We start from the raw sequence: 21,940 nt of genomic DNA on the forward strand, positions 1-21,940 counted from the left end.
GGACTCCTAAGCTAATGGGGTAGGATAAAGTAAGGAAAGTATTTCATTTTGATTTAATCTTAACAATTCATAATTTTGATTCAACCATTGTAAAAATTGTCACCTCTAAGAAATTTTATTTTACATTAAGAAAATAAATATATAAGGTGCTGTCTAGAAATGAGAATAACCAAAAATTCTCACTCACTGCCACTGTTTTCTTTTCCAAAATGTTGCAGCAAGTCATCAACTAAACAAACACTAGTCACTCCACTAGTCCACTGCAACTAAGGTGACAAAGCAGCAAAAGTGAAGAACCCCCAACAAGTCCCATATCATATCAATCCATCAATTTTCAAAACATGCCCAACTCTTTGCTCCTCATCTCCCACCTCCCCATTATTCCACCAACACACACAACCCCACGCCACGTCAGCCCTAGAATGTCCCTCAACAACAACAACAACAACCAAACCCCAAAACCCCCAAACCCTTCTTCCCTTCTCACCTCCCTCCCAAAACTCCTCTGGGGCCCATCTCTCCCTCCTGGCCTCTTAATCTCCACCGTCCGTACAGCATGGCACTCCACGTGGCAGCTCATGATGTCTCAGCTCGCCCCCTCCGATCCCTCCGGCAGTTACTCTAGACCCACCTCCAAATTTCGCCACGTGGCAACTACCCAGTTTTCCCGCCAAAACCTTCACCTCTACGTGGGCCTACCTTGCCCATGGGCCCACAGGACCCTCATAGTCCGAAACCTTAAAGGCCTCGAAGAAACCGTTCCTGTCTCAATAGCCTCTCCAGGCCAAGACGGCTCCTGGGAATTTAAGTCTAGTTCAATCCCTGGCCTGGACAAGGATACCCTTATCCCGGGTAAGGATAGTGCAAATGGGTGCAAAAATTTGAGAGAGGTTTATGGGCTTAGGAGAGGTGGGTACAATGGAAGGACCACAGTGCCAATGCTTTGGGATGTGCAGAATAAAGAAGTTGTGTGCAATGAGAGTTATGATATTATTGAATTTTTCAATTCTGGATTAAATGGGTTGGCAAGTAATCCGGGTTTGGACCTCTCACCATTGGAATTGAAGGGAAGGATCGAGGAGTGGAATCGTGTAATTTATCCCAATGTTAACAATGGAGTTTATAGGTAATTTTTTATTTATTCCTCTTAGATTATTTGGGTCATGTTGGCTTTTTTTGTAAAAAAATATTGCCTTTTATATGGACCGTCACTTTTTTTTTTCCACTGCTCACAGACAACCACTTCAATAATTGTGAATTGTGTAAAAATATTGTGTTCTGATAATTCTTTGAACTTCTTGCATGCCACTGACACATAATGAGTACTAGGAATATGTCCAGTGGGCTCAACTAGTTCTTTTTGTTTTTGTAATCATCATGGAACAACCCCATATATTGAATTCCTATCCTTATTGATCAAAAAAGTGGTAGGAATAAAATGACTGTTATGAGATGTATAAGCGTTGTTGTATATGAATGCCACGACATTGGTATTGCATTTGGCAGATGTGGATTTGCTCAAAGTCAAGGGGCATATGATACAGCAGTGAGTGAACTGTTCAGTACACTGGATATGTTAGATGATCACTTGGGTAGGTCTCGCTACTTATGTGGAGGTACACTCACCCTTGCAGATATATGCCTGTTTACCACTTTGATTCGGTTCGATCTTGTGTATAACGTTCTGTTCAAGTGCACCAAGAAGAAGCTACTAGAGTATTCCAATCTTCATGCCTATATGCGTGACCTTTACCAGGTACTCTTCACTCTTTCTCAGGGCCTGCTTGCTTGTTAGTTGATATTGCTAATGAGAGCTATTGTACTCTGTTGTGGTTCGATGGTATGAAATCCTTGGACTAATTGGGTACTGTGATGGGTTAAAAAAATGTGAATATTTCTTTAAAAACTTTTATGTGTGTGCGCGCTTAGAAGTTGGTGACAAATGAGGATTCTTAGTGCTTTGGAAACTGGAATAACAACTACTGGAAATTATGAGGTGGAGAGGTGATATGGTGAAAGAATAAATGTTAGGAACACAATTTCTTAAAGCAGCAAGTTGTGATTAGTACAAATTAGTATCACTTTTGCATGTGATCATTGACATCATTTTTATTATGCACCAACCATAACATGCCACCTCAATAGTTGTATAGTTGTGCAACATTTCGTGTCAATATAGTTATAGAATATAGTAAACAATTTCTTTAACATACCATCTAAAAATGGCAATCTACTTTCAGTATCAATGATGGACAAAGCAAGTAGAAATTTACACACTAGCAGCATTCGTGCTTTACCAAATCATGCATTATTTATCCCTTTTGTTGCAGACATAAGTTGTCATTTGCTTGTAAACAGCATTCTTTTTACATATATATCTGCTAACATATATCAATTGTTATGTATGATCTGATCTGGTTTGTAACTTTGTATTGCTTTGATTGCTCAATAAGCCTGGCACATCTACCATATTTGCATACACTAGTTTTTGCATACTCATGTGGGAGCGTTTATTTTTTTTTTAAAACAAAGAGTTCATTGTTTATACAAGCTACCAAAAATTTATTAAAAGTATGTTACCTCTTAGAAGTTAATGACTTAATTCTGCCGTATGCTAAGTGGTGCATGTCTATTTCCTGTCAGATTCCTAAGGTTGCAGCAACTTGCAACTTTACAGCAATTATGGATGGTTACTACAAAACACTTTTTCCTCTGAATCCAGGCAGCATTCAACCTGTCATGCCTTCAGGTTGTGAGCATGAGGCCCTCTCCAGGCCTCATAACAGAGAATCATTGTCGTCGACAGAGAGTAAATATGCACAGGTTCAGTAAATATACATAGGTTCAAGTTTCATAGGAGCTAGTTCCAAGTTCGGACAGAGTTCATTATAATGTTGTTGGTATTCAGTTATACGTAATTTCTTGTATCACCTTCATTCTTTCCATCATCAAATCATACTACAACAGCCATGTAGCCTTCATTTTTCAAACCCCCATTTTTGTACATATCAAAAAACACAAAACCATAAATTTTTAATAAAGCATGTCCTCTTTTGCATATAGTAGCATTGTCTAAAGTTTCTCCTTCGCGGCAGTGCTACTTCTCTGCTAGATTGTCTGATTGGTCACAATTAATGGGGATAGTGCTGAATACTAAATTACTAACATAATAGAGGAAAATGTTGAATCTACTACAAATTGACAATAAATATGATAGGTGGACTTCAACAACATAATAAATGAAGACTACTTTTATATGATTAATAAAGCATCAATTTTTAAGGCTTATAATAACAAAATTTATAGTATTCCTAAAATTACTCAAAAATTTTTGTTTTTGAGAGAATTTCAATCAATAGTGTCCGCTCCTTATAATAGCTCTTTATCATCTGATTAAGACATCAATCAGTTTTTGATGTAGGCAGAGATTGAATCTCAGATCTCTTATACAATCATTAGAGGCTTTACTAGTTGAGTTATAATTAAAAAAAAAAACATTTTTTATGCATGTTGCCAATCTTTGTGATTCTAAGTGAGTAATGGTTCCTTTTGTGTGGTTTCCCAAGAATCCATGATTATAGGAATTTGTACATTTTCATAGCAATAGCCTATAGGTTCTTTTGTAGAACTACAATCAGCTTCATCTTCTTGTTTAATGATATTTCTTGAGATTAAAAAACTCAATCTTGCAAATTTTTTCCATTCGTTTTATTGATGAGGAAAATTGTTTATCCATTTGTGAATCCTATTATCCATAAATTACAGATTTTTCTTCTAAAGCTTGAAGGGTTTATGGCTTGGATCTCTACTTTGACCTTATGTTAGATCATTTAGGAGCCATCGTTTTGAAACCCTTCCAATCAATTAATTTAGGACTTATTTTTGTATCAAAAGGTTTATATACTTCGTAGCTTTGTTTTAAGCTTTTTAAGAAAAACCACAAACTTTTATTAGAAAGAAATCAGACAAAATCAATTAAAAGTACATCATCGATATGTGAAGGAACATCCTTCATCCACACTGAAAAATCAATAACATGTCTCAAATGTTTTGCTAAGCTATGAGCTAAAAATTGCATAATCTACGAGTATGAGAAAGAGATAGAACAAAAGGCATCCATAGACAATTTGCAGTAGAAATTAAGTGTCCAAGGGTAGCAAACAACTCATCTTCACTCCTCAAAGCTTTAATGATAATTTCGGAATCTCCCTCAACAACTGATGACAGTCCTAACTCAAAGGCAAAAGTTATAGCTTTGGCAGCAGCCATTGCTTCAACATCATCTGAGGTCAGGGTGAGGCAAACATTTTCTGCCCATGAGGCTAGAACCAGCCCCCGATGATCACGAACGATCACCCCAACACCTGCTGCATTAATGTCCTTGAACAGAGCACCATCAAAATTTACTTTTAAGGAGGAAGCTGGTGAAGGGATCCATCTGACCCTAGGAGAAGTTACTGATTGCTGAGCACGAGGGAGAGCATGAAGGAAGTCTTGGAGAGCTTGAGAAGCTTGTAGTAGCATTTGAGAAATCGGATAAACTGAATGCTTGAGCCTAATTTCGTCCCTTCTATACCAAACAGTCGAGCACACCGATGCAAAGAGATCCAAATTACGCTCCTCATCTATCACGTGTTGCACCACCTCATTGAAGTTAGAGAACACTTTTGGTTCTTCGGAACAGCCATTGAAGTTAGAGAACACTTTGGTTCTTCGGAACAGCCAGTTAAGATAGCTATTTCCAGGAAAATTTACAGTAAAAAATTTAGATAAGTCTTTTTGTAATATAGACATTTGTTTATAAGTGGTAAATTTAGTAGATGCCCATTTTGTAATAAGGATAAAGGAAAATCATAAATAAAATATCAGCCACAGAAATCAGCTCTAGAGATTGGCATAAATCAAACATCATGTCAAAGGCCAGGGCATATTGAAACGAACGCAGGCAACAATGCAACATCTTCCCCCCTCTTTCCATATTTTGCATCACGTTATACAAGGATCATGGAACAAATCCTAAACATTTCTAACCCATCCAAAGCAGCAACCAGACAAAAATTATAAAGCCATATCGTTTCAGCAGTGCAATAGCCTGAGAGTTAGCACTAGCAGCAAGATTGCCTGGATGGCTGACAACCCTGGACCACCTCTATCTACAAAACAGTTGGGTTAAATGTAAGGCTTTACATTTAACCCCCGTGTTCAACAAAACGAGGTAACCAGCACCCTGATACTCAGCCACTAGACAGCATGGTCGGAGGGGAGCAATTCAGTTCACTAAAATCTGCTACATCATTTTTTCTTCTACAGAGCAGAAGGCAATTACAACAAAAAAAGATAGCAGATAGAGCATCCCCACTGTTTATCTTGCAATTGATGCAGATCTAGTTCCTGTGTGAAGATGTGAACATGATCATTAGCAACAGCAGTAGCAACGGTTACAAGGATAATCATGAATCAAAGCAAATATTGGCCATATTTGACAAAACCATTTAAGAAATTTTGATAGCTTTCCTTATTGCACTTATTATAACTCTATAGTGTTTCATACTCTATTTTTTATTATTAAATAATATCACATTCTTAAAAAATACACAAATAATGATCATATGGATCCCCACTAATCATCCACATTGTCAAGAATGCCCAAAACCCTATTTGGTGCCCATCCTTGAAAGCACATTATATACTCTCAATATAAGAAGTTTTTTATAAAATAGTAACGACATTTATTTCAATTTTGCAATTCAATGAGCACTAACTAAATGCCACTTCCTCCTTCCATAATAACAAAATGGAGAGATGTCATGGACTCAAAAACAGATTGGGCGTGCGTGCAATTTCCTAATTAAAAAATTACCTGCTAATTAATAACTTGCATTATAACATGATAAGCAGGTCCATGCGTTAACGTTTAGTATGAAAAAGGGTTGCCTAATTTTTGGGAGAGCACTAAGGATACCAAATTTAAATCATGAGCTATGATCCCCTATGGCACTCCTGGTTCTCCCCCTGTAATAAGAGCATACTGCAAAAGGGAGAATTTTTGGAGAATGAAATCTTCGACAGTAGAGACAATATACACCAATCCATACACTAGCCTGCATAGAGCTTGGCAGATTAACAAAACTAAAATCCATTTAAAATCTGGCTAAAGGGCAGAGGAAAAGAAAATTTTGAGTAATAAGTGCTTGTCTCAAATCTATTCTGCAACATTCATTTTTTCTTGGTCAATGACTACCAACCAAAGGCAACTTTGGAATTAATCTCCCTGCTATGTTGCTCCCACTATCAACAATGACATGTGGAACACTTATAACTAACTTAGTTTTATCTGACGTCTATTTGACAGTCTCCCCTTAGAATATATAAGCATGTAATATATAAGTCCTAACTTCCAAAATCTGAAGTCTAGTCAATGTCTTACTGGTAACTGCCAACCAAAGGCAACTTTGGAATCAATCTCCCAGCTACGATGCTCCCATTATCAACAATGACATGTGAAACAGTTATAAATAACCTAGTTTCTGATGTCTATTTGGTAGTCTCTCCTTTACAAAATATATAAGGGTGTAATATATAAGTGATAACTTCCAATTCTGAAGTCTCTCTCCTTCCAAAAAGCCTTTAGTATTGCTTTGGATCGACACCAAACAAGAGAAAACAAAACCTAGTAATCAGTACCAAGCTATCAAAGAAGAACTACAATAAATTTTATCACTCAAGCAAATTGTTTAACTATCTCCCATTGGAGTACAATAGGGTGCTTATATAGATTATTAGAACTAAGCCCTAATTCTAATTGACTTAGGAAAGCTCAGTTATTGAATTACGAAAATACCCTTGACTCTTGGGAATATAACAAATACTAATAACTTTATTAACTAACAAGACCTTTCTAAAATCCACTAGACCAATAAAAATACAATTGACATCTAAAGTTATATAAAAATGTATTGAAGTAAAACTGTCTTTGTGCTTCCAGCATCATTCTCTTCTAGTTTTCTCAAAATTTGCTCTCGAGTGTTGAAGTGCTGAAGGATAACAACTCTTGAAACACTTTTGGCAGCATTAAGAACAAAGAAGTTTTCTGTTCCACCATATCATTAAATTCATCCAAAATAATAAAATCAATTAGTGCGGATCTTATCTTGATTCACAAAAACATGATTGTATCAAGTTTTTCCACATTATGCACCAAGGAGGGTCGATCAAACTCATTTTTCACATGTGCACCTCCTATCACTATCTTTTGGTGGCTCAACATTATTGTCTCTCATGTGGGAAGCTTCGCCTTCATTTCTCTAGGTCATTCTCAGCAATTCCAATGACGCAAGTTGGGTACTAATTTGTTCAAACCATGCAGACAAGTTTTGAAAGGCTTTTTGCTATATTTTATATGGTTTGCTTCATGGCAGACTAAGAATTGGAACTAGAATCTACACAAGCAATAGTCTTCTTCAAATTGTGCTACTAACTGTTTGTTCTCCCTTGCCATAGATTGTTTATTCAGTCTAGAAATTCATCCGAATGAGATTACGGTAGATATTTCTCTTGATAGTATTGGGATAGATATATCTCTTTTAAGTTTCCCTTTCATTTTTTACCAAACTTTTTTGGTAGACTTGTCCAGTCGTAGAAGGTTCTTAATTCCGTACCTGTATTTTTAGCTGTACCTATGAGCTTCATTGTGACAAACCCAACCTTCTTATTATCTGATAAACCTATTTGTTCAAAGAATTAGTCCATCGCATGTAACCAATTAGAGAAAATATATGGGTCTAAAAGACCATCAAATGTGGGTTGTCTCTAATATTACTATGGTTCACTAAAATAAAGTTTCAGCAAATAATTGAATCAAGGACCTGGGCTGTCTTATGCTAATTTGGGCCAACCAGGACCTGCTTGGATGTGGCTTTGGCTGTTTGGACACGCAGACTAGGAATACAACTCAACTACACACAAGCCTAGATGTATGGGCTTTGATACCAAATGACCCTTCAAAGTTCCAAATCACTTTGAGCATGCCAAAAACAACTCCCATGAGATCAAAGAACTGTTGCCCACAATCTCCAAGCTCAATCAAACAGTATCGTGTGGTCGCCGGTGGACTACTAATGATGTCACATTCAGGGTTGTTTTATGAACCCATGCATCGCACGGGCATAGTAAAGGGAAATTTAAAACAACACTGATTTTTTTTTGGTGATAGGTGAAAAAAACAACACTGAACATTGAAGCCAAAAGACCACCAAGCACATTTTCCAGAGTAAGCTACTTATAAGAATACTCTATAAGGGCCAAAACCATAATGTGCCAACAGTATCTATGGTAGAACTCAATATGGTAGAATTTATATTCAGAATATGCACATGCATTTCACAAGAAAATACTAGGTTCACCATTCTCTCTCTGATTAAAACCACAGCTTCCACATTAAAGTTTCCTATCCAATAATAATTTCAAAACAAAGGCATATATATGTTGAGAAGTGCTGACTCTCAACCAAGATCCTTTTTTATTTTTTAATCAGTGATTCTCAACCAAGATCCTAATCAACACATGCTATTTAGTGAATCACCGAAACTATATTTTTTTGGCTAGGTTATTTCTGAGACTTACATCCAATACTTCATTGTAAATCCTAGCAAACGCTTAAGAAAAATAAAAGGCAACATTGCATATAATAACATTGCAGAAACATACAAAGTATCTTAGAATCACAAGCAATGAACTAAAGCTACTACAAGTGTGTGAAATCATTAAGAAGAAAAAAAAAACTGTCATTAAGTAGGTGTTTCCAAAAAGAAGGATAAACAAACAGCTTGTATCAGAAAATTGATGAAATATGCTTACTAATTGAACGCTTCATGTTAATGCAGTGCTTGCTACCACATAGGCATTGGAATGCCTTGACAGGTTGACCATCGTCGTCAAGGTAAATGCTATAATCCTGCAGACACATCATGTATAGCAACTCAACAGAGGGCAAATAAAGATTACCCATGGATTTATTGCATACATAAGATAAGCTCAAGGTTGGTTTATTATTTATACTAGTATGAAATTAGTTCAAATCACCAGATAGAACAATACCACTGAATCTACATATCCAAAGAGAAAACCAGGACCATGTTGCATGACTAAATGTCAAACTAATGTATGCAAGCACATGCACCAAAACATAAAAAGTCAAAGGCTTGTAGACATTGTTGGGTTGCTTTTCTAACCTAAACCCAAACAGTAAGAGGAACATGAAAATACACATCTCATACCATACATAAAACATAATTTTGTTTCAATCGTAAGCTCTTAAAACCAATATACTATGTCAATGTCCATTTGGTGGCAATGTAAGTGCTATGACACATCTCGTACATGCATGAAACATAATTTTGTTTCAACCATGAGCTCTTAAAACTGAAATACTATGCCAATGTCCTTCATTTAGTGGCAATATAAAAGAACATGTGCTAAAAAATCTAAACCAAGTCGTGTTATATTTTTTAATAAGTAAAAGCATATCATGTAGACCATGAGCAATATTGTATTGATCAAAAACCTACTCACCCAAGTGAGCTCTTCCAACGCAGCAACCATTCTTGTTGTGAAGAAAGCAAGCTACACAAGAAAAAAATACTCCATTAGACTTGCTACAATACAAAATTGAGTCTCCTATCACCAAGCAAGGGCATCGCATTAGATGCAAATAAAAGTTTCAGAGATTCCATACATGGTAGTAGGTAAGATCTGGGGTCTCCACTTTAACAGGGATCTCAATCAAGTTTGCATCCCAACACCTAGTGAAATGGAGAACAAAATGATCAGATATTCTGAAAATGAATTTTTATAACCTGGTAAAACATTTGTCTAGCTAGTAAAGGAACAAGCCACAATTTGCCACCATCAATTTCAAAAAGATAGCATGAATTCTTTTTTTTGGATAAATAAGAATATTTTCTGATAAGTAACAGTATTTATTTATTTTTGATAAGTAACAATGTTTATTAAATAAAAACTCATAGCCAAGTACACGGAGTATACTATTTGTACATTAAAATAAAGTTCTTAAGTACAATGATCAAGAAAATTTAAGAGCAGAAAAGGAAGATTCGCCTATAGCTAGCATCCACTCATACAAAGATTTGGAAAACAGTTTCAGATCCAGAATAGTCCTCTCACATCCCCCTCAAAGCAGCGAGCATTCCTTTCTGTCCAAAGACACCTCATTAAAAAGTGGGGAACCACCCTCCAAATTTCTATATGCTGAATTAGTAACCACCCTTGCCAACAAGTTAACAGCTCTAGAAAGGATAAATATTAATTTATTTTAATAAAGTAGACAAGACAGTTGACTCACACACACACACACACAAAAAGTGGACAGGATAGCATGCAGTCTTCTCATATGCTGTCTTATATCGGGTCGTACATCATTCAATCAAAAAAAAAAAATTCTGCTATCCATTGATCATTAATGTGTCTTCTGCACAAGATTTCACTATGCTGCCAAGGGAGGAAGGTAGGAGCATTTTAATTAGTCCCTTCAGCTACTATGCTTCCTGTGACAGTTCAAATAGAGCCATTTTCAGATGGAAATCTTCAACTGTCAGCTCTATGTCATGGTCAAATAGTCTTCTTAGTGTAAGAATCCTAGAACTCAGGAGACACCCTCAAAAACTCTCAGGTCCACTCACTTTTCCAGGGGACAGCCAGGTCCTCTTCTGTGTTACCAGTGCATCAGCACAGCCTGCTTTTATTATGCCATACCATAATATCTGTTATATTAATATAAATTATCATTGGGTGCTGACCCCTATAAATATATATATATATATATATACACACACACACACATTGCATTTTATCTACAGAAAGTTCTGACAATATCTTGGTGCAAGGAATTAAGTATTTGAGGAATTCTTATTCATTCAAAAAAAAAAAAAAAATTCAATATTCATGCTCTTCTGATGGGAGAAGGGAGCTTGTCTACTGCATCTTTTCTGATTGTGAATAATAAAGTACCACAAAAATAATAAATAAGGATTCTCATTTAATATTTCAAAACAAGCACAGACAAGCCAGGTACCTAATTCATGGGTGCATTCATAGCAGCACCTTCACTGAACTAATTAAATGAAGTATGTAAAGTTTAGTATTAACAAAAAAACAAACAGAAATATACAAATAGATAGAGAGAGGCCACAGTGTGGTTGAGGTTTAAGCATATACCTATGGTTAATGAATCTAGCAACATTGCCAAAATATGTTGCATCCAAACAGAGAGCTTCTTCATTCTTTAGAACCCCTGAACCCCAGTCTGCATCTAATAGCACCGAGTAGGTATGTTTCCCACTTTTCTTACTCTCTGTGTTCCTCTCAAACAACTCAGTGTTGGTTAGTATTTCTCCGACATACTCACACACAAATGCACCTTTTGGAAGGTCCTCTAGCGTTCGGAGACCCCACCCTTTACCTTCAGAAGTGCAAAACACCTGAAATACAGAAAGAAATAATCATGGAAGCTGCATATTAAAGAATTAGGTGGTATTCCATGAGCAATTATAGGGCATTCCAAGAGCAAAGATTAAGAATAATGAGATACAAATATCTACACAAGATCATACAAATACAAATGATTATTACATTAGCATAGAAAAATAACAGTGTAACTTCAAATTCTAGTGGAAAAAACTAAGCCACAATTCCCCACCTGCAACTTGCATGTAATGCCACGCTGAACCACTCGATTTCCACAGTTTCTACTGCAGCCGCATTTGCTCCAGCATTCATTGATAAATTTCCTCCTTAAGTGACCTTTACATGGTTCTAAACAGTCATCATTCCTCAGTCTTCGAATTGGGCATTCTCTACAATACAAGTGCTGTTGTCTTTGCGGGTCACGAGTCATGGAGATGCACTCTTCCAAGAATTCTTCCCTAAGAAGGCCTTCTTTTGTGTATGCAAACTGGCCTCCAGTTTCATTTGCACAGGGACAAGGTGTGGATAAGGAAAGGCAATCACCCAAACAAGCCATACAACAATCCTCATCTCTGATATGAGAGAGTGTGAAGTTGACATGAGCATTCTCAAAAACAAGGTTTTGAGGTATATACATAAAGGCTGGTAGACAGTCATTGTTGATTTCATTGACCCATGAAATTTTGACCCTTTCTTCTCCTTTTGTTAGGTCATTAGCATCATATATAGACCTGACATCACTAGGAGTTATTTGAAATTGTGGGACAACCACCAAACTACACGAATTTGTTAATTGATTGTTTTCAGATTCCTTTTCACTTTCACTTTCAGCACCACCATTCACATTCATCTTCTTACTGGCTTGTATGTCGCTACCAGGTCCATTCAAAGATGATGGAACTCTTGGGGGAGACACTGCAGCAGAGCATTGAACATTGGCTGATCCATTTGGAGTACAGGATGGAGTGCACAAACTTTGTTCATTGCCTCCAATCCCCAAAGAATCCCGCACAGAAGATTTCTTCAATACATCCAGAGTCGGAATTATATTTAGTGATCCTTCCTGCGATTCATCAGTGGAATCAGTTGCCAATTGCAAGAAGCACGCACACATATCGTTCAACAGATTCACGACAGAAAAATTTGGGTCAATGATTTTATATGTCCGCAAACATTTATCCTCCATCAGTTTTATAACCTCATCTCGACTAGGCAAATGGAAATCTGGCCTTCCAAGAGTGGAGTTGCAGCTCAGAGAAATTTTTACCTCTCCTGTGGGCGAGGAGCCAATCTCCAAACTAGCAGGCGATTCCTCCGGGACGGTTGAAAGCTTGCAGTTGGTTTCCCTCTCACTGGATGAAGCTAGAATACCATCAACTGAAGAACCCAACTTACCTGGGACGCTAGAATTTCCTTCATTTAAGCATTGGGATGCTGGAATTTCTGGACCACCTTGTTTTTCAACTGTATCATTCCCAACTGAAGCACCTAACTTGCTCAAGGGATCTGTATGAAAAACAACCTGTTAGCAGAGTATGAATTGCACTATTAATATCCAACAGAATTCATCCAACAGCACCAAGCCTTTTATTTCAATGCTTAGCTGTCATTTACATGTCTCATTCACGGTTCATATTACCCAGATTATTATTGATCCAACCATTAGAAGCAAACCAAAGCATGATAAATCTAAAAAGACTTTGTCTAGTGTGCTTGTGGTGGGTTAAGGTTACAGAGGATTTATGGATCTAGGGTTAATTACTTAAAAGAAGGATTTCATAGGGAAAAAACATATATGTAATTTAGGGTTAAACAAAAGTAAGAAGAAACTGAAAAATTGAATTCCTACATTGTCTGTAAACAGTATATGTGTGTATAGAGAACATGAACAGTACATGTGAATAGTGCACATGAACAGTACATCAAGAAGAGAAGAAAAAGGGAGAAAAAATAAAATAAGTCCTACTTGTCTTAATACTCAAAAAACCATACTTTATAGATCAACTTCTTATTCGAATAAAATAAGACACTCATATAGCCCCCTAAATCTTAACTTCTCCTAATAGCAATCAAGACTTCTACTTTGACCAGTAAAGCCCACACATAAAGACCCAAAAACTATATTAATCATTAAAATCCAAGGCCCACAACCATGGCCCATAGCTAATAATTTCAAAAGTACTAAAATATCCTTGACTCTAGAATAACCAAAAAAACGTAAAATAAAATACTCATAACCCATTTAGCTACATAGGCACTTATTTTTAGGTTTCACTTAATGATAAGCTTCCAAATGGGATATTTATTCTCTAACCATGCATGCTATGGTTGCAGCATCACTTTGATTACCTAACTAGACCAATATTGTCACTTTTTATACATAGAATGAAAGCACGCATGCATGTTTGTCCAAAAATCACTATGTCACCACCATATGTAAAGCCCATTAATCAAATCAGATTAACTTAGTTGTAGAAGCTCAAGTGGCCCAGACCTACAGGGTAATAAACTATCCAAATAGAGAAGGTTTACCAATAATAATTGAGAAAAATAAGTTTGTACACTGAATAAAAAATGACAAAAAGCTTGCCATCAATTTATTTATTTATTTTAAATGTAACAATAAAATAGCAAAAGTTGCCACAAAACATAAAATTTTAATAAGAAATGATGAACAGCTTAAAGTCAGATCCCATAAACTTAATTTCCTTTTTCAGTAATGAGATGTCATCAATATAGACCACTCATAAGGGGTTTTTAATGAAGGCCTTAGGAACAAAAGGAGAAAAATAGATCACGCAGAAACATGGGAAGGGGAAGGGTGGATTTTGCTATCACTATCTTCTTAGGCTGAAATCATGTGTTTGATTCTGTATCAAACTTCATGCCTAATTCATGATATGTCAAACAAATTCACACATACAGACCAAAAAACACTAAATACCAAACTTTGGTAGAAGTGGCTCAGTATTGTCACAAACCGATAATGGCAGGCTTCTCTAATTCTAGTTGTAGAAGCTTGTGTAGCCCAAATCTACAGGGTAGAAAACTATCTTAATGGAGAAGAGTGACCAATAATAATGGAAAAAATAAGGTAGCAGTATTGAATCAAAAATAACATAAAGCTTCTTGAATTTAATTTTTGAAATGTAACAATAAAATAGCAAAGGTTGCAACAAAACATAAAGGATAATAAGAAATTATGAACAGCTTAAAGTAAGGTCCCATCAACTTAAGTATCTTTTCCAGAAATGAGATGTCACCAATATAGACCACTCATGAAGGGTTTAATGAAGACCCAAGAACAAAAGGAGAAAAAGAAATCATGCAGAACATGGGAAAGGGGCAGAGGGGGTGAAGTTTTCTGTCACTATCTTCTTAGGTAAAGTTGTGTTTTATTCTGTAACAAACTTCACGCCTAATTCATGTTATGTCAATCAAATTCACACATATACAGACCCAAAAAAACTATAAGCCAAGCTTCGGAAGAAGTCGCCCAGAGTTGTCACAAATCAATATCGGCAGGCTAAGCCCTCTGATTTTGTAAAACAAAATTTTCAGGAAGTGTGGATGATGGAAGTGAAACCTACTAAACAATATGTTCAAAACTGTGGATGATGAGAGCGGAGCCTACTATCAATTAAATACACAAAAAGATAAATATAATCATAAAAACTATTTATATAAATCAAGTAGAAACTCATTATGGGAAGATCAATACCTTGTTGAGAACCTCAAGTTGAGATATGAGTGAAACTCAACCAAGGTATTAAGTAAATAGTAATTAAACCCAGTGGCTTTGTATCCATAGATCTTATCTCACACTCCACCTTGCTCTTATAAGAGGAGGAGGTGCCATTTGAGCTAAACAGTTTTTTTATGGGTCTTGAACCCACAATCTCTCCCTCCATACCACTATTATAGGTGAAAGAAGTGCTAGTTGAGCCATAGCTTATTGTAATAGTAATATCTAATCTCCTTATGTTCAAAGAACAATTGAACATATAGACACTAGAAAGAAAACATGATACAAATAATGGATACATTCAAGTTTAAAATAGTCCAAACACTAAAATGTATCATAAGATTCAATACACATAAGCTACGTTAGCGTAAGGGGTAGGAACAACAACAACAACAACCAAACAAAGAGAAAAGAGCATGCATATATGCATCAAAATAAACAAACACAAATGACATATGCAGCTGCCTCTGTTAAGTCTTAATTATGGTAATTTGAAAATATATATATATATATATAGAGAGAGAGAGAGAGAGAGAACTATCCCATTTTCCCCACTTTTTCAATAACTTTGGCAAGTCCGTTTGGCATAGCTAAATTGTTCATTGGCTTATTTGGCTTAAAAAATAAACAGTGTAAAAGTGCAGTTGTAGCTAGGCAAAATATCGAGGCTTTAAGAAAGCTTATAAGCTTATATAAATGCACACTCAAGATATGGCTAGAAAGTTTGCATATATAGCTCGTACAAATTTACTGCATTAATGAGTTGATGCGTCTAATCACATTAGCCACACATCTATGGAAATTGCTGCAGTGGAATCAAAGCATTCAATTTGAGGCTACTCATTGTAGGCTTGCTGTAATGCAACTAAGCCATTAAGTATATAACACCAATCTATAATGTCATCAAATTTACAGCTCCAGTTTCCAACTATCTATAGGGATGCATAAGATAAGACACAATGTCATTATATATGCTCACAGTTAAAAACATTGCCACTGAGATGTCATACTCATTCTAACAAAATGGCAAGAAAAAAAACTAGAAATATTCATCCAGGGGAATGGAGATGCACCTGGATGGATCACTGCAATAGGAACCTCATAGTGTGACACATCATTATTATATGTATCATCAGTAAAGGGCTCATCTTTTGGCGTTATCAATGCATGAATATCAGGAGCCTTCTGCTTGGGCAAAAGAACAATGCCTGGCTCGACAGTTGGCTCTTTAATGCGCACAGCATGAGATGCTCTCTCAGACATAGGTCTTTTCCCTAGAGAAGCAACTTGAGGTATGAGAGGTTGCTTGCCCTTGTTAATAATACCACGTTGGGGTGAGATTGGTTGATGATGAGGTGAGATTGGTTGACGGGGTGAGATTGGTTGATGATGAGGTGAGATTGGTTGACGGGGAGAGATTGGTTTATGGGGTGAGATTGGTTGAGGCTGCTGCTGCAAACAAGTTTTGGGTAGTTCATCCTCCTCCACTTTAGGCCTTTTTAACGAACTTGTACCCGCACTATGGTTGCTGGCATTCACTGGAGGTGAAACCTGACTTTGGCTTCTTAAGCGCAACCTCTTTAGAGGACGTTCAGGTTCATCATGCACCTGAGTTTCTTCCTCCAAATCATCCTCCTGTTAAAGGGAAGTAGGCAGGTTAGCAGATATGAGCAAAAAAATGAGTAGACAACCCAAAATAAACAACATCATTGCAAGGAATAAAAATGAGTTACATACATCAGCATTGTTACATATCTTCCTCTTCTCCACAGCCTGATTAATAGGATCAATGTTAGATAAGCATACGTGTGAGAGAAAGAAAAATAAGGTTAAAATAGGCCCAACTAAATTCTAAGTGAGAATTGTACCTCATTTTCATCCTCTTCAAATACAGCATCTGCAAGAACTCTATAATTTTCTTCTTCAATAAGTTGCCAGTTTTTATCATACAATTTTAGAAGTTTTTTTAATACTGGTTTAACTTTATCTTCTTTAACTCCAATATCCTTCATAGCACGAAAGGCCGCTGCAACTTTTGGATTTGGAGCCATTGACGATCATCCACCAGCTATTATACCAGAGATAGACAAATGCCAAATACACCTAAATTTTCCAAAGTATATGAGTATGGGGAGGGGGAAAAAGCATCCTAAAAACAAGTCCAAAAATTTTTTCAAAAGTTTTTTTTTTTTTTTTTTTTGGGTTATTGGTAAAAGTAAAATTAAATTGCTATAGTGGAGAAGAAAACAGAAACTCTGTTTTAAACACTTGTCAAGATACTGAAAGTGAAACAAGGAAATAACCATAGAGAAAACAGAATACAACACACACAAAAAAAGGGAAAGTGTACCAACTGAAAGAAAATACGGTATATTTTGCCCCTTTAGAGAAGTAGATTTAATATTGACCCTAAAATGCATCATCCTTGAGACATGTCAAGACCCAAAAATGGTATTTATTAAAAATCATCTTATTTTCTCATTCTACATGTTCCAGTCAAAGATAACATTCTTACTTATCAAAAAAGCATCAAGATAACATTCTTAAAATGGGATCAATCACAAGATATCAACTCAGGAAAAATATCTTTTCAAGTTGGAAAACACCAAATATCAATTTATCGTTGATTGGGGTCTGTCTTTACATAAACTAGAATTGTTTACCATTGCCTTGGCCAAAGCGTGCCAGTTTCACTTAAAGAAATATCAATTTATATTTATTAGTTTGTTTTGCAATGGCTTTACAAGGTAACAAAAACCAAACATCAATATGTATTTCTCAATTTGTTCTCAGCAAATAAATGCTGCATGTGCACGGTGCACTTGTCATTTCCCAATGCTTTTAAGGAAACCACCACGCAACAGAGAGATTTGATTATTCCGAACTTGATAAATATGAATTTCGTATCACTTCAAAGTCTTTCTGTATTCATAACCTTTCATCACTTTCATACTCCACAGCAACTAAAAAACTCCCTCTTAATTCACTAGAAATCAGTTGCATAGCTAACTAAAGAAAAGAAGAAAACACTAGTAATTTCACATTTTGAATTAGAAATAAATACTTGAAACACAATCCATAACATACAATACTTCTTTACTTGGTCTCCTGTATGGGAAGATCCAAGGCTCGACTCCCCCCTCCCCAACTTTTAAAACAATTGAATTATAAAACTTATAAATAAATAAAAGGCTAAAATATTTTTTGTGTCCCTAAAGTTGGCATAAAGTTTTCTTTTTCCATCCCTAAACTTTATAAAGAGCCTTTTTCAATAATTTAGAGGCGAAAATAGTAACAACAAAAATATACTTTTTAAAGTTTTAAGACAGATAGTAAAACATTTTCAATAGTTCAAGGACGAGAAACAGACCTTTTAAAGTTTAGGACAAAAAACAAAATTCATTCAAACTTCAGGAACGAAAACAATATTTTAGCCAAAAAAATAATAATGATGATGGTTGATCTTTATCACAGCTTCTAAACCTCACCATAAAAGAAATTAACTAAAAAAATTAGCTTAATGTGGGTACGTAATTCATAAAATCACAATTACAAAGGTGCAAAAAGCACTTAATTTGGGGTAATAAATTAGCCAACATCGCTTTTGGAAGATTATTCACACAAACACACTCAAAAAAAGTAACATGCAAAAAGAACTATATCAAATTAAGAATATTCTTACCAAACCCAAATCCTCTCCAAGTTTGATCTCAAGCCATCACCACCTGAAAATTACCCTAAAACCCACAAAGAGAAAAAGATATATTAAGCTTAAAAACAACAAGTGTAATACATTCTTGTGAAAAATAACGAAAACTAGAGTAACAATTTTTGTTTTCTTTTGGATCATTTTCTCAGCAACCAAACGACATGATCGTAGGGAAATAAACACAAACGTTTTCACCACAAAAAAAAAAAAGTAAATAAATTACCCTAAAACCCACAGAGAGAGAGAGAGAGACACACACACACACACACAATGAAGCTTTAGAAACAACAAGTGTAACAAATTTGTGTTCTTTGGGTACATTTTCTCAGCAACCAAACAGAGACAGAAATGCAGTCAGCAAGAAAACCTGGAAAAAGGACCAAACAAGACCGATGGTATGGAAACAAACACAAACATTTTCAAACAAAAAATCGAAAACAGCTAAAGCTGCAAGAAAAACCTAGAAAGAACCAAATTGTACGGAAACAAACAACACTTTTAAAAAATTTGGAAGCATTTTTTGAAAAAAAAAAAAATAGAAAACCTTAAATTTCTTGTGTGAAAGAAATTGAAAACAAAAAAAATAGCTTTAAGAATGTGAAATATTTTGGAAGCAAAAAAGTTTACCAGCATTTTAGGGAGAGAGTGAGAGTTTCTGAAAGGGTTTTTGTTGTGCAGTGACATTAGGGCACCAGAAAAGAGGAAATTTTTGGTCTTTTTTGATTTTTGAGAGAGCGAGCGAAAGTGAGAAATAGAGAGACTACAGAGTCACACTCAAGGACTCTCAGCTGAGAGGAGCCCCCATTGAGATTATTTTAGTATTTTCTATTTGCGTCCAGGGGAGAATCAGAATATATGTCACGCGCCGAGGAAGCGCGTGTTGAGCACTGATCGGAGATGTTGGAGAAAGAGCCTGTTAATGATTTTTTCAGATGGGAAATGAACTAGCTTTGGGGAGCTGTTAACGGGTACTGTACAGCACCCGTTAAAAGTGATAAAATTTAAAATAAATTATTCACATTTTTTTTAGAGATGTATAAAAAACTAAATATGTATTAAATATGTGTCAATTTAGATGGAGAAATTTAAATCATTATATGATAAAACAGAACTGAAAAATAAAATTTTGGCAATTTTCTATGAAGGTGGCAATTTCCCACCTGCATAGGAAATTGTCAAAGTTTTATTTTTAGCTGTGTTTGTGATTGCCACCCACATAGAGATGGCAATTTTTCCCCACCCCGCTTAACCCGCTCCTCCCCGCTTCGCCCCGCGCGGGTTTTCCCCGTCCCGCAAAGGCGATGGGACGGGGATGGGGCAAGATTTTAGCCCCGCACCATGGGGCGGGGCGGGGATGGGTTTAGGCTTTTTAGACCCACCCCGCCCTGCCCCTCCCAATCCCCATCCCGCCCCGCGTTACTAAAGGTTATAATTATAAATTTTTCATACCCTAAAACCCTACTATTTAAACAAACATATTAATATTAGCATAATTTATTTTATCCAATGTGATTCTGTGCTTTTATTTTGTTATGTGTTATACTATGAGATTTTTATTTATTTATTTATTTTTAATGATTGTCTTGTTAAACACTTGGATATATTATTCAATTTTTTTCTAAAAATTGATTTGATTTAATGGGATAAATTTAGTTGTAATTTCAAGTATATTTTTATTAATGAAATAGGTTTCATTAAAAAAATTGTACTAGTTGTAGGGCAAGTTAACAAAAATTAGAGTTTTACGGGATGGGGCGGGGCTTCGTGGGGCCCCAAGGGGCGGGAATGGGGTGAGAAAGTATTCCCCGTCATGCGGGGCAGGGCGGGAATGGGGCAAGATAAAACCATGCAGGGCGGGGACGAAGACCCCATCCTTCGACCCCACCCCGTCCCATTGCCATCCCTACCCGCATAGAAAAATTGCCAAAATTTTATTTTTCAACTGTGTTTTATCACAAAATAATTTGATTTTCTCCATCTAAAATGATACACATTTAATACATATTTAGATTTTTCCACATTTCTAAAAAAAGTGAATAATTTATTTTAAATTTTATCACATTAACAACAGCACCAGTTAACAGCACCCTTTCAAGTTTTAAAATTTTCGGATTGTGCGTGTTGCAGGAAGGCGCGTTATTGTACGCGCGTTGTGCGAGAGTGGTGCATCGGAATTAGAGGCAACGGGCTTTGAGTGAGTGCGTGGGAATTGGTGATAGAATGGGCTTTCAAAGAGTAAATAAAGTTTTATAAGGCACAGAGACAACAGTGAACAGTCCCTTCGGCCTGTTGAGAACCGTTACATTTCCTTAAATAGGGGGAATTATTACTTTTCGTGTTTTTTGTTTTTTTGTTTTTTATGATTATTACTTTCATAGTTTATACTTCATACTTCTATTTTTATTTTGAATCTATTGCAATAAATCATATCAATAATTAAGAAAAAAACCTTCTTAAGACTATTGTTTTCTCTAAAATTATAGGCCTTTGAGATTTTTGATAACTCAATAAGTAAGAACATTTGTATTAATTTGTGTAAAAAAAATTTATCTATTTTAACATAAAAATTTATTTTTTTATTTTATACAATCACTTTTCAAAAACAATCACATCAAATTAACTATTATATACTAAATTTTATTTAAATAATAATTTTATTCTTTTTTATTATTATTTTCATTTAGTCTCTCTTTCCTCTCATCCTAAACCTCTCTCGCCTCTCACCTCTGTCTTAGTCATAATCATTACTCTGCTGCTTCTTTTTCGTTGCTGCTTCTTTTTCTTCGCAATCTGGATTTGATGATTCATATGGATTTATATGTGTTTAATGAGTTTGGGATCTAGATTTAGGATGGATTTGATGAATTTGCTGAGCATGTTGCTATTAATCAAGAGGAGATATAGAAGGAATAGATTCAGGGAAGAGAGAGAGACTTTGATGGGAGAGGTGAGAGGAAAAATATTAAGAAATTAAAATACAAAGTTATAGCAGTCGTGTATACACA

The 21,940-nt window shown here is 35.7% G+C and overlaps 2 protein-coding genes across 5 annotated transcripts; one reads left to right on the top strand and one right to left on the bottom strand.

Moving 5' to 3' along the window:
* The first annotated feature begins 179 nt into the window (after positions 1–179).
* On the top strand, positions 180–2,930 carry LOC126698571 (uncharacterized). Its single transcript, XM_050395892.1, has 3 exons — positions 180–1,126; positions 1,507–1,756; positions 2,644–2,930. The coding sequence occupies exons 1-3, from the start codon at positions 342–344 to the stop codon at positions 2,830–2,832; spliced, it is 1,224 nt and encodes a 407-aa protein (XP_050251849.1). The 5' UTR covers positions 180–341; the 3' UTR covers positions 2,833–2,930.
* Positions 2,931–4,867: 1,937 nt separating this feature from the next.
* Positions 4,868–19,733, bottom strand: LOC126698573 (probable inactive histone-lysine N-methyltransferase SUVR2). 4 transcript variants are annotated; one of them, XM_050395895.1, is made up of 12 exons: positions 19,563–19,730; positions 18,909–18,963; positions 17,095–17,329; positions 16,964–16,999; positions 16,300–16,861; positions 12,749–12,987; positions 11,714–12,544; positions 11,233–11,495; positions 9,734–9,800; positions 9,571–9,621; positions 8,857–8,953; positions 4,868–5,391 (listed from the first exon to the last, which is right to left on the bottom strand). In XM_050395895.1, exons 3-12 carry the CDS (start codon positions 17,275–17,277, stop codon positions 5,363–5,365), a joined length of 2,358 nt encoding a protein of 785 aa, XP_050251852.1. In that variant the 5' UTR covers positions 17,278–17,329; positions 18,909–18,963; positions 19,563–19,730; the 3' UTR covers positions 4,868–5,362. The 4 variants fall into 4 exon arrangements, with proteins under 4 accessions (XP_050251852.1, XP_050251851.1, XP_050251850.1 ...); XM_050395894.1 differs by having other exon boundaries at positions 11,714–12,987; positions 17,095–17,294; positions 19,563–19,731; XM_050395893.1 differs by having other exon boundaries at positions 11,714–12,987; positions 19,563–19,731.
* Positions 19,734–21,940: the final 2,207 nt, after the last annotated feature.

This window comes from Quercus robur, chromosome 9 (genome assembly GCF_932294415.1).
Source record: "Quercus robur chromosome 9, dhQueRobu3.1, whole genome shotgun sequence".
Classification (NCBI taxonomy): Eukaryota; Viridiplantae; Streptophyta; class Magnoliopsida; order Fagales; family Fagaceae; genus Quercus; species Quercus robur.